Source organism: Drosophila bipectinata, chromosome 2L (assembly GCF_030179905.1).
Source record: "Drosophila bipectinata strain 14024-0381.07 chromosome 2L, DbipHiC1v2, whole genome shotgun sequence".
Taxonomy (NCBI): domain Eukaryota; kingdom Metazoa; phylum Arthropoda; class Insecta; order Diptera; family Drosophilidae; genus Drosophila; species Drosophila bipectinata.
In genome coordinates this window covers 19,598,385-19,610,800 of record NC_091736.1, presented here as the reverse complement: position 1 = coordinate 19,610,800, position 12,416 = coordinate 19,598,385, and the positions used below count along the sequence as shown (strand labels likewise).

Here is a 12,416-nt window from a genome sequence, read left to right as displayed (position 1 = left end):
ATTTCATGCAACGCGCTTCTCGCAAATTTCGAATTCCCCGCATATTTCTGTGGCGTGCCACTGGCCTTTGTGTGTTCCTCTCACGGTATGTGTATTCCTCTTTACCCGCTTCCTTGGGCGTCGGAGAGAGACATCGTGATTGGTAGGGTGGTTGACTTAATGGCGATAATACGAAAGCCCAGTCCATATAGTCCGCCCGCGGAAGGGGGTGTTAGTAAGGTGATAAGAACTTTATCAACAAGAGTTTTTGAACATTTATGGTCGAACTTTGTTTTAGGCGAATCATGCTTCGACAAAATCAATTTTAGACAAAATATAACTGATAAATGTTAAGACTCATCCCCAATTGGACTCATTGGAAATTTATTAATTATAAATTAATTATATTTAAATTGTAAAACTATTTAATTTCTAACTGAAGCTTTCTTTGTTAATTGTTAAATAATTGTTCACATTATATTAAAATTTGTTAAATTTATTATATTTTTATGTGCCGAAAACATATATCACAGACATATACATACATAAATAATATATATTTATAAAAAATTTAAAAAAGTTTTAAAAATTAAAATTTTTTGCGATAGGCCCAAATAGAATCTTACTCTCTTTCTTACGCTCATATTAAATATTTATTTATTTATTGGATTATTATTTATATACAACTTTTTATTAATTCAGCATATATTTTATATTTGCTTAGGAATACGATTAAGAGGCTGATGTAGCATGTTTTGCATAAATATAATATATGTTTGCAAATGTGTAAATATTAATTTTCGGTAACGTTGTTTTTCATGGTTTGCTGTATGAAATAAGTAGTATTAGAAGACCATATGTTGCATGGTTAGTGGTTATAGAATTAGAATAATCGAATGTTATATTTTCTTGTCTTTTGAATAAACCCCTGCGTGGGAGCTTGAAAAACTGGTAAAATTATTAATATATTATTATTATTGTTATTTTATATCTGTTACAAAACACTTTTGTTTTTAAAAATTATTTTTCTTGATTATAACGGCACGGGGGTTAGGAAGGAGCGCATCGCTGGTCGCAAAGCTCTCTGATGGCTCCTAGTCGTGAAACCTTATAATATGCTACGATGCTCCAGGTCATCGGTGTTTTCCCACCTCTAATGTGTTCCCACCATCTTTATCGATAGTGAACACCCTGTAGCTGTTCATAAAAGCCCTGGCGTCACTCCAGTGGAGTGCGTGAAAGGCTACGGTTGCACGGGCGCAAATTTTGTTTTCCTAGTTGGACAATCCAATTTATAGTTGATATTTTGGGTATTCCGATGTTGGGTGTGGTCACTCAAGTGGAGTGCGTGGAAGGCTACGGTTGTACGGGCTTGGCGCTTTTTGGACAACCCAATTTATAGTTGATATTTGGCGTATTCTGATTTTGGTGTTCCCGTTGTGTTTGCACTACCACCCTTGATATGGGTGTTTATGATATGTTTATGTTTATGTTTTTTTGTTTATGGCAAATGAGGATATTCTCCTCACAATTCTTCTTTGATCGAAATATTTTAAAACGCCAATGGAATCGATCGCGTCGTGGATCGAGTATATAAGGAAATGAGGATATCCACCTCAAAATTCTTCTTTGAACGAAATATTCCAAAACACCAATGGCATGGACGGGCATGGATCGATTTCCCGCGTGATGCTCACATAGGGGCCCAGGGAGATGGGGTGTTTTTTTTTGTTTATGGCAAATGAGGATATTCTCCTCACAATTCTTCTTTGATCGAAATATTTTAAAACATCAATGGAATCGATCGCGTCGTGGATCGAGTATATAAGGAAATGAGGATATCCACCTCACAATTCTTCTTTGAACGAAATATTCTAAAACACCAATGGCATGGACGGGCATGGATCGATTTCCCGCGTGATGCTCTCAATGCTGTGAGAAGCGTGTTGTTTTTTTGCTGAGAAGGCACCACTCGCAGTGGTGCACCTTAGCCTCTTTTAAACAGCCGAGGAAGTGGCGATTAAGGGCAAAGAGTGCGTGGAAGGCTACGGTTGTACGGGCGCTACATTTTTTGGCGCAATCCAATTTATTTGGACAATCCAATTTATTATTGATATTTTAGGTATTCTGATGTTTGGTTCAATAAGTTCTTTACAATCGCGGTTGCCACTTTAAAATTTATAAAGAGCCCAAAAAAGACTGAGCCAATTTTATTAAAAAAAGCCAAATTTTAATTTATTAATTTTGACTTTTTTTTTATCCAAAAAAAAATTTAAGACACTAAAAAAAAATTTACCGTTAAAATTTTATCATTACAAATTAAAAAAAAAAAAAACATGGTGGTGATGTTGGTTGTGTGGGTGGTGGGGTGAAAAATACTGGTGCTGTTGGTGGTGGTGCTGTTGGTTGTGTTGCTATTGGTTGTGTTGCTGGTCGTTTTGGTGCTATTGTTTGTAGTGCTGTTGGTTGTGGTGCTGGTCGTTTTGGTGGTGCTGGTGCTATTGTTTGTGGTGCTGGGAGTTGTGTTGCTGGGGGTTGTGCTGGTGCTGTTGTTTGTGTTGCTATTGGTTGTGTTGCTGGTCGTTTTGGTGCTATTGTTTGTAGTGCTGTTGGTTGTGGTGCTGGTCGTTTTGGTGGTGCTGGTGCTATTGTTTGTGGTGCTGGGAGTTGTGTTGCTGGGGGTTGTGTTGCTGGTGGGGTGAAATATAGTGGTGCTATTGTTTGTGGTGCTGGTGCTGTTGTTTGTGTTGCTATTGGTTGTGTTGCTAGTGGGGTGAAATATAGTGTTGGTTGTGTTGCTAGTGGTTGTGGTGCTGGTGGTGCTGGTTGTGGTAGGGGATGTGGTGCTGGTGGTGCTGGTTGTGGTAGGGGATGTGGTGGTGGTGCTGTTGTTTCTTGGTTTATTGGTTGTGTTCCTGGGTAGTTAATGGTGGTGTTGTAAACCTACGAACATAAGAAAAAAAATATACATCTTTCGGCCACTTTTGATGAAAACTGTAATGGGGCCGTCCATATATTGCGTGACGTGCCTGGGGGGGGCGAGGGGGTCCGGGTTAACGTCACGGTTTGTGGTCACTGGGGTCTAACCTCGTGTCATGGTTTGTCACGCAGGGGGGGGAGGGGGTCAAAAAAGTCTGAAATTCGCGTCACGCAATATATGGACGGCCCCAATACCCCAGCAAGGGTATTAAATACTTCAGTACTTACCGTACAATTATAATTATAATTATTAAACATTGTCTCTTTTTAAATATTTTTAAATATTTTACGCCTGTTTGTTGACACTCGCTTTTTGTTTAGAATAATTGGCAACGCTTCAAAATATGGCGTCCCATATTTCTCCCATCCCTATCACCACATGTTTTTTGCACTGTTTATTTCATCATGGAATATTGGAAGGAATTACAAATTATAACAGATTTAAAACTTCCAGAATCATTTCTGGAATTTTTAAAAAATCGAAAAGTAACTCTCCAAAATGGATTTTCCATTTTTTCCAGCAATTTGCGATTCCTATTGGTTGAAGAACCATATTTATTTTTTTATTGTATTATTATTTATATACAACTTCTTATTGATTCAGCATATATTTTTTATTTGTTTAGGAATACAATTAAGAGGCGAGTGTGTAAATATTAATATACGGTAACGTTGCTCTTTATGGTTTGCGTCCATTTTGTTGTATGAAATAAGTAGTACTAGAAGACCATATGTTGCATGGTTAGTGGCTATAGTTTATAGTTTGAAAAATCGTATATTATATTTTCTTATGTATTTTTTGAAAAAATTGTTTGAAACAAATTTTATTGAAAGAAAAAAATGTTTTTTTTTTATTTCTGTTACAAAACACTTTCGTTTTTTAAAATTATTTTTCTTGATTATAACGGCACGGGGGTTAGGAAGGAGCGCATTGCTGGTCGCAAAGCTCTCTGATGGCTCCTAGGCGTGAAACCTTATAATATGCTACGATGCTCCAGGTCATCGGTGTTTTCCCACCTCTAATGTGCTCCCACCATCTTTATCGATAGTGAACACCCTGTAGCTGTTCATAAAAGCCCTAGCGTCACTCCAGTGGAGTGCGTGGCTACGGTTGTACGGGCGCAAATTTTGTTTTCCTAGTTGGACAATCCAATTTATAGTTGATAGATGCCTATGGCGTGAAAATGCGTGGCCAGAATGGTACACCAAAGACCTCAACTGCCACGCGAAACACCACCACAACCGAGGAGGACGTCAATGGCGGATGCAGCTCTGCCTGTGCTGGAGTCGGATGAGGAAATCATCAACACCAAGTTTGAGGTTTCCAAAATGCAATAAGCTGTGACTTTCGCTGGACCCAAGAGACTATGCATATTGGTTGGACACTTTCCACTTCCTGAATAATCAAAAATGTTAATAACAAGGAAACAAATTTTGGAAAAATATTCTATTTATTTACAATTACTAAAAATAAATAAAATATAAATTAAATTGTATTACTAAAACAAATTTATGAAAAATATTATCCTATATATTTACAATTAATTACTAAAAATACTAAAAATAAATTAAATATAAATTAAATTCTATTATTAAAACTATTACTATTCTAAATTAAATCTAATTAAAATTGGGATGGAAATAGTAACTATTAGGAGTAGGAGGATTGGGAGGAGGATTGGGGAGAGGATTGGGGGGATTAATGGGGGGACGATTAATTAGCCCATCCCACCGGGCCCACAACTCCCTCATCCTGGGGCCGGGCACGTAAGGGACACCCACCACCCACCCTGCCTTTGCACTTAAATTTTAAATGCATTGTGAAGTTCGATTTGTCTTTCGTATATGGGCACCACGGGCAGTGGAACCCCTTCCCCTCTTGGAGGCACCGCTCAAAATGTGTGTTTAATGCCCTGACGCTCCTGAAGTTCCCGTAACAATAGGGGCATTGTTTCTCCAAAGTTGTCCAGATGCCCCCGGGCCCGTCGATGTGCCAGGTCGGCATGGCGGCATTTCTCAGTTGAAGAGTAAGTTCCCTAGCGGGCACTAGCATCATCACTGGCGGGCTCGGGGGCGGGGGCGGCGTCGCAGGTTGCGTGGGCGGGGGCGTCATCACTGCCGGGGGCCGGGGCGGCGTCACTGGCCGGGGCGGGGGCGGCGTCGCAGGTTGCGTGGGCGGGGGCGTCATCACTGGCGGGGGCGTCGTCACTGCCGGGGGCGGGGGCGGGGGCGCCATCCCTTGCGAGGGCGGGGGCGTCATCACTGGCCGGGGCCGGGGCACCATCCCTTGCGGGGGCCGGGGCCGGGGCGCCATCCCTTGCGGGGGCCGGGGCCGGGGCGCCATCCCTTGCGGGGGCCGGGGCGCCATCCCTTGCGGGGGCCGGGGCGCCATCCCTTGCGGGGGCCGGGGGCGGGGCGCCATCCGTTGCTGTGGCCGGGGCCGGGGGCGGGGCGCCATCCCTTGCGGGGGCCGAGGCCGGGGCGCCATCCCTTGCGGGGGTGGGGGCACTGCCTCATTGTAAAAATTCATATTCTGCAAAAAAAGATTGTTAAATTATTTAATAAACTAATAATAATACTAATAAACTAATACTTACACCATAATTATAAAATCTAAACATTGTATTTAAAAGAAGAAGTGCTCTTTTATTTAAACGCAAATTTAAAGTGCTCTGTCAAATGTGTCAAACTTGCACTTTTAATGCAAGTTTTTTTTTAGGATATGTTATCTGATTTCAATTTACATCGATACATCGATACTCGCAATCGATGAATCGATACTTGCAATTTTGATTTTCTTTTCATTTGGTTAATACTAATTTTATGAAAATTCAAATGATTAATCTTAAATATAAGCAAGTAAATACATACACTTAAATATTCTTGTTATAAACACTGATTTTCTGGCAAAAAACTAAAAAAAAACAGTTAAATTACTTACTAAAATACTTATGAAATACTTACACTAAACTTTATTATTTTAATCATGTTGATTTTTTAATTCACTTTTCAATTTAATTCACTTTTTAATTTTATTTAATTTAATTACTTACTCAATACTCGATACGATACTTGCAATCGATACTTGCGATACTTTCAAATTCGCATGCGCGTTGGAGGATCTAATATCGCGTTCCGAAACTCAACAAAAGTGAAAGTGAATCGCGAACGCGACAAAATTGCATAGTCTCACAGCTTCATATAGCTTCGAGAAAATTAATTTTAGCTAACTTCAGTTGTTAATCTGTCCGATTATTTTTTTAATAAGACTATATAGAAATCGAAAGATAAATCTTAAGTTTTGTCACAAACGTTAAATTATAAATCTTAAGTTAAATTTCTGAACGCAATCATAATATTTGACATTACGAGTTACGATATCTATGAGTGCATCCTTCTATCTTTGTGGCTACGTGGCAAGAACTTTCTTTACTTTGGTGATCCTTTGTGATAGTGACATTCCAAGTAATGTGCTCTTTTTTGTGATAGTGACACTTTACTGCTAAATAAGCGGGAAATTTTCTCAATTACAATTTACGATGCCGAGGAGAAGACGGCCTAACGTAGGTCGTCGTAGTCAATCAAATGTGCGAAGAGCTACCTCACGTGCTAACCGCACTGATGACCAGAGACAGAGAGATCAAGAAAATAGTCGTATTGCTATGTCAGAATTGCGTTCTTTAGTGAGTGACAATGTAGGAGATAGGCTTAGAATGCAACGAGTTCGTGCACATCAAACACAACAACAGCAAGCTAGACATAATGAAATTGAGCGAATCCGCAGACGCAGTGCTCCTGTGATGATGAAGATGGTTTTTCACACGGACAATTATATGTTGCGTGTTCCCGTGTCGGAAAACATATTTATGCGGAAAATGGAGAAACAAAGAATATTGTATACCCAAGTATTACAGAATTAAATTAATTTGAAAATTATTTATTTTTTTTTTATTTATTTCTTATGCGTGCAACCACAATATGCCACAGTGAAACGTGGCAGGGTGCAGCTAGTATTTTATAAAAATGTTTTTCCAGGCGCATTGCACTATCGGCGAATCCTCTGGAGGTTCATGAGGAGCCCATGGACCAAGCATGATAGAATATAGAATATAGAATAAGTAGTATAGTTTAACATTAGTATTATTTTGTATTATTTAGTATTAGTAGTATTAGTATTAGTAGTAGTAGTATTTACTTTTAGTATAGTGGATTAGGCCTCTCGGGGATACCACTAAAAAAAAACGCGCCTCATACTCTACCTCAAAGGTGGTGGGGAAAAGAGTATATTGCATATTGTTTTATTGCATATTCTTTAAGTATATACTGAATACTTGCACAAAAATTCATATCGATCGGAGCATTAGAACGAAAGTTGTAGCTATTTATAGCGCACTACCTGCATATAAAACTTGAACAAACTTAAAACTTTAAACGCGATTATCTCAGAATCTTTTTTTTTGGGAAATTACCTTTGCGGTGGACACGATTACTAAAAAACTACTAATCCGATCAACACCAAATTTTGACCACTTATTTATTATGATATTAGCTAGTTATTATGATATTAGCTGAACGAAGGGTTTTCAATTTTTTTTGAAAACTCCTTTTTTAAAGCATAAAAATCATATACCTCGAAAAAGTACATTTTTTGTTAAAACCGTCGCCATTTTTTTTAAATTAAAATTTTTACAAATCCTTCGTTTACGGACTAGACAATACAATACACTAACAAAATTTTTTGGATTTTGGATTTCCGATGAACCGTTTTCGGGATATCATGTCCACCGCAAGACACCATCGAAAAAAGACGATCCGGGAATTCGGCTATAACATTTTTGTTATGTAATATTTTTTTATGAAAAAATTTAATTAGGTACCCAGAAACATGTACCAAACAACGTCGGTAAAACATTTTTCATAAATATTTTCTATGGTGTCAAAAAAAAAATCGATAAAATTCCATTTATTTGTGCGGTACAACTGTATATAACCCCTTAAAGAAAAATTAAATTCCATCAAATTTTTTGTGAAAACAGCTCGTTGCCATGGTGAGCGTGAAGAGAGGTCATAATTTTTATATTCGGCTTCGAGCGCAGGCGCGACGGATTTCGTTTCAATTTTGTTGCTGCAAACGATAAAAGCTCTTCTAGGGGAAAAAAAATTGTTTTTTTTTTGTAGTGGAAAAAGTCGTGTGCGTTCTGAAGCTTATATTTTTCACATTTAACATCAGGGTAAGCATAAAATCAAAAATTCTCAGGAAGTGACGGAGTTTGTATAGAAAAAGCCTACGGTTTTAGATATTTTTTGTTAAGCTTATTTACTTTAGATACATATTAACGCATCAAACCAATTCCTATTGAACAAAAAGTCTGCTATGCTTATATTTTAGTGCTTTTCTAATGAAAAACGACAAGTCCCGAACGGCGCGAAAGTTTTGCCTCTAAAGTGGCCACGCTGCAGTCACCAACACAAACATAATGGCGCCATTTTTTCTCTGAAAAATTTTAAGAGTTTTTGTACTCTCATTTGTCGCCTCGCCACGAACGCGCAAACGATTTCCACTTAGTAATTTTTTTCAGCCGCTTTCAGCTATTTAGCGCTTTAACCTTTTCCAATTGAAAATTTAATTAAATGTTGGTTCGAACAACAAAATACTACTTTTGTGATTGCTAAAACAGTTAAATAAATTTAATGAAAATTCATTTGGTGGGTGATGCAAGAGGATCAGTGTGATACCTCATTTCTTACAAAATGTAGCGCCCGTACAACTAGGAACAACTACAACTAGGCTTAGGTGTTTTCCCATCTCTAATGTGCTCCCACCATTTTTATCGATAGTGAACACCCTGTAGGGTTCATAAAAGCCCTGTCGTCACTCCAGTGGAGTGCGTGGAAGGCTACGGTTGTACGGGCGCTAAATTTTGTTTTCCTAGTTGTACAATCCAATTTATAGTTGATATTTAGGGTATTCCGATGTTGGGTGTGGTCACTCCAATGGAGTACGGGCGCTACATTTTGTGGCGCTTTTTGGACAACCCAATTTATAGTTGATATTTTGCGTATTCTGATTTTGGTGTTCCCGTTGTGTTTTCACTACCACCCGTGATGCCCACGGGTATTATCCTATATATTTACAATTAATTACTAAAAATAAATTAAATATAAATTAAATTATATTATTAAAACTATTACTATTCTAAATTAAATCTAATTAAAATTGGGATGGGAATAGGAACTATTAGGAGTAGGAGGATTGGGAGGAGGATTGGGGAGAGGATTGGGGGGAGGATTGGGGGGGGATTGGTGGGGGGACGATTGATTTGCCCATCCCACCGGGCCCACAACTCCCTCATCTTGGGCCCGGGCACGTAAGGCCTACCCACCGTGCCGCAACATTTCTTATGTTTGAAATGCATAGAAAAGTTTCCGTTGACCTTTGTTAAGGGGCACCATTGGCAATGGAAGCCCTTCGCCTCATCGAGGCACCCTTCGAAATGCCGCTTAAGCTGCCTGACACTTTTAAATTCCCTGAAGCAGTAGGGACATTGCTTATGTTTATTTGTCCAAACGCCCCCTTGCCCGTCGAAGTGCCACGTCGGCATGTCGGCACCGCTGAGATTGAAATGAAGCTCCCGAGCGGGCACTAGTAACATCAACGGGCGCGGGGGCGTCATTACTGTCGGAAGCGTAAAAATAATAAGGAAGCGTAAAAAAAAATAAGCGTAAAAATAAATTAAATATAAATTAAATTCTATTACTAAAACTATTACTATTCTAAATTAAATCTAATTAAAATTGGGATGGGAATAGGAACTATTAGGAGTAGGAGGATTGGGGAGAGGATTGGGGGGACGATTAATTAGCCCATCCCACCGGGCCCACAACTCCCTCATCTTGGGCCCGGGGACATAAGGCATACCCACCCTGCCGCAACATTTCTTATATTTCATATGCATCGCGAAATTTGCGTTGGGCTTGGTTAAGGGGCACCACTGGCAATGGTACCCCTTCCCCTCTTCGAGGCACCCTTCAAAATGCCGCTTAAGCTGCCTGACACTTTTAAATTCCCTGAAGCAGTAGGGACATTGCTTATGTTTATTTGTCCAAACGCCCCCTTGCCCGTCGAAGTGCCACGTCGGCATGTCGGCACCGCTGAGATTGAAATGAAGCTCTTGGCGGGCACTAGTAACATCAACGGGCGCGGGGGCGTCATTACTGTCGGAAGCGTAAAAATAATAAGGAAGCGTAAAAAAAAATAAGCGTAAAAATAAATTAAATATAAATTAAATTCTATTACTAAAACTATTACTATTCTAAATTAAATCTAATTAAAATTGGGATGGGAATAGGAACTATTAGGAGTAGGAGGATTGGGAGGAGGATTGGGGAGAGGATTGGGGAGAGGATTGGGGGGATTAGTGGGGGGACGATTAATTAGCCCATCCCACCGGGCCCACAACTCCCTCATCTTGGGCCCGGGGACATAAGGCCTACCCACCCTGCCGCAACAATTCTTATATTTCATATGCATCGCGAAATTTGCGTTGGGCTTGGTTAAGGGGCACCACTGGCAATGGTACCCCTTCCCCTCTTCGAGGCACCCTTCAAAATGCTGCTTAAGGGCTTTGACGGTCTTAAACTCCCTGAAGCAGTAGGGACATTCCTTCTCTTTGCTCGTCCAAACGCCCCCTTGCCCGTCGAAGTGCCACGTCGGCATGTCGGCACCGCTGAGATTGAAATGAAGCTCTTGAGCGGGCACTAGTAACATCAACGGGCGCGGGGGCGTCATTACTGTCGGAAGCGTAAAAATAATAAGGAAGCGTAAAAAAAAATAAGCGTAAAAATAAATTAAATATAAATTAAATTCTATTACTAAAACTATTACTATTCTAAATTAAATCTAATTAAAATTGGGATGGGAATAGGAACTATTAGGAGTAGGAGGATTGGGAGGAGGATTGGGGAGAGGATTGGGGGGATTAGTGGGGGGACGATTAATTAGCCCATCCCACCGGGCCCACAACTCCCTCATCTTGGGCCCGGGGACATAAGGCCTACCCACCCTGCCGCAACAATTCTTATATTTCATATGCATCGCGAAATTTGCGTTGGGCTTGGTTAAGGGGCACCACTGGCAATGGTACCCCTTCCCCTCTTCGAGGCACCCTTCAAAATGCTGCTTAAGAGCTTTGACGGTCTTAAACTCCCTGAAGCAGTAGGGACATTGCTTCTCTTTGCTCGTCCAAACGCCCCCTTGCCCGTCGAAGTGCCACGTCGGCATGTCGGCACCGCTGAGATTGAAATGAAGCTCCCGAGCGGGCACTAGTAACATCAACGGGCGCGGGGGCGTCATTACTGTCGGAAGCGGAAGCGTAATCGGGAGCGGTGGCGTAATCGGGAGCGGGGGCGTAATCGGGAGCGGGGGCGTCATCGCTGTCGGGGGCGTGGGCGTCTTCACATATGGTGACGGCGGGGGCGTCTTTATAAGTGGCTACGGCGGGAGCGGGGGCGTAATCGGGAGCGGAGGCGTCTTCACTGTCGGGAGCGTCATCGGGAGCGGTGGCGTCATCGGGAGCGGAGGCGTAATCGGGAGCGGGGGCGTAATCGGGAGCGGGGGCGTCATCACTGTCGGGGGCGTGGGCGTCTTCACATATGGTGACGGCGGGGGCGTCTTTATAAGTGGCGACGGCGGGAGCGGGGGCGTAATCGGGAGCGGAGGCGTCATCGGGAGCGGGGTCGTCATCGGGAGCGGAGGCGTCATCGGGAGCGGGGGCGTCATCACTGTCGGGGGCGTGGGCGTCTTCACATATGGTGACGGGCATGTATCGATTTCCCGCGTGATGCTCACATAGGGGCCCAGGGAGATGGGGTTTTTTTTCGTCCATGTCAAATGAGGATATGCTCTTCACAATTCTTCTTTGATCGAAATATTTTAAAACACCAATGGCATCGATCGCGTCATGGATCGAACAAAAATATTAGTACCAAACAAAAAAACAAAAAATTTTTAAATAAAAAATAACTAGAAATAGTTTTTGAGTTCAAAATTTTGGTTTGACGAGCGCCAGTGTTGAGCAATTTCGCGCGGAAAATCCATTTTTTTAACTATTTTCAACACACAAGGTGCAGAAAGTCGCGTGCGTTTTTTTTTTTTTTTTTTTGGTTTGAATTGAACCGCGGGAAAATACGAGCGGACTTTCTGCACGTCAAAATTTTATCGTCAAAAATTGTATCGAAAAACGTCAAAAATTTATCAACACTGAGAAATAAGAACAAGAAGAACCATGTGCTTTCACCACATTCTAATATCCCTTTATTCTTTTTTTTCAGTTCTATGGCTCTGGTTCCCAACTTCATCTGAAAAAGGACCACTAAAGAAAATACCCGATCCCCGAGTGTGTAGGGGGGCGTGGTTCCGCAAAAAGATTCCAGAAAGGTTTAGAAGGAAATAAGAAGTC

At 41.0% G+C, this 12,416-nt stretch overlaps 3 protein-coding genes across 3 annotated transcripts; all 3 read right to left on the bottom strand.

Annotated features, from left to right (window-relative positions):
- Positions 1–2,251: 2,251 nt before the first annotated feature.
- Positions 2,252–4,710, bottom strand: LOC138925766 (poly(A) polymerase-like). Its single transcript, XM_070277078.1, has 3 exons — positions 4,691–4,710; positions 2,359–2,894; positions 2,252–2,259 (listed from the first exon to the last, which is right to left on the bottom strand). The coding sequence occupies exons 1-3, from the start codon at positions 4,708–4,710 to the stop codon at positions 2,252–2,254; spliced, it is 564 nt and encodes a 187-aa protein (XP_070133179.1).
- Positions 4,711–4,994: 284 nt separating this feature from the next.
- On the bottom strand, positions 4,995–10,747 carry LOC122322210 (skin secretory protein xP2-like). Its single transcript, XM_070277076.1, has 2 exons — positions 10,560–10,747; positions 4,995–5,466 (listed from the first exon to the last, which is right to left on the bottom strand). The coding sequence occupies exons 1-2, from the start codon at positions 10,745–10,747 to the stop codon at positions 4,995–4,997; spliced, it is 660 nt and encodes a 219-aa protein (XP_070133177.1).
- A 409-nt stretch (positions 10,748–11,156) lies between these two features.
- On the bottom strand, positions 11,157–11,780 carry LOC138925765 (nematocyst expressed protein 3-like). Its single transcript, XM_070277075.1, has one exon. It carries the CDS (start codon positions 11,778–11,780, stop codon positions 11,157–11,159), a length of 624 nt encoding a protein of 207 aa, XP_070133176.1.
- Positions 11,781–12,416: the final 636 nt, after the last annotated feature.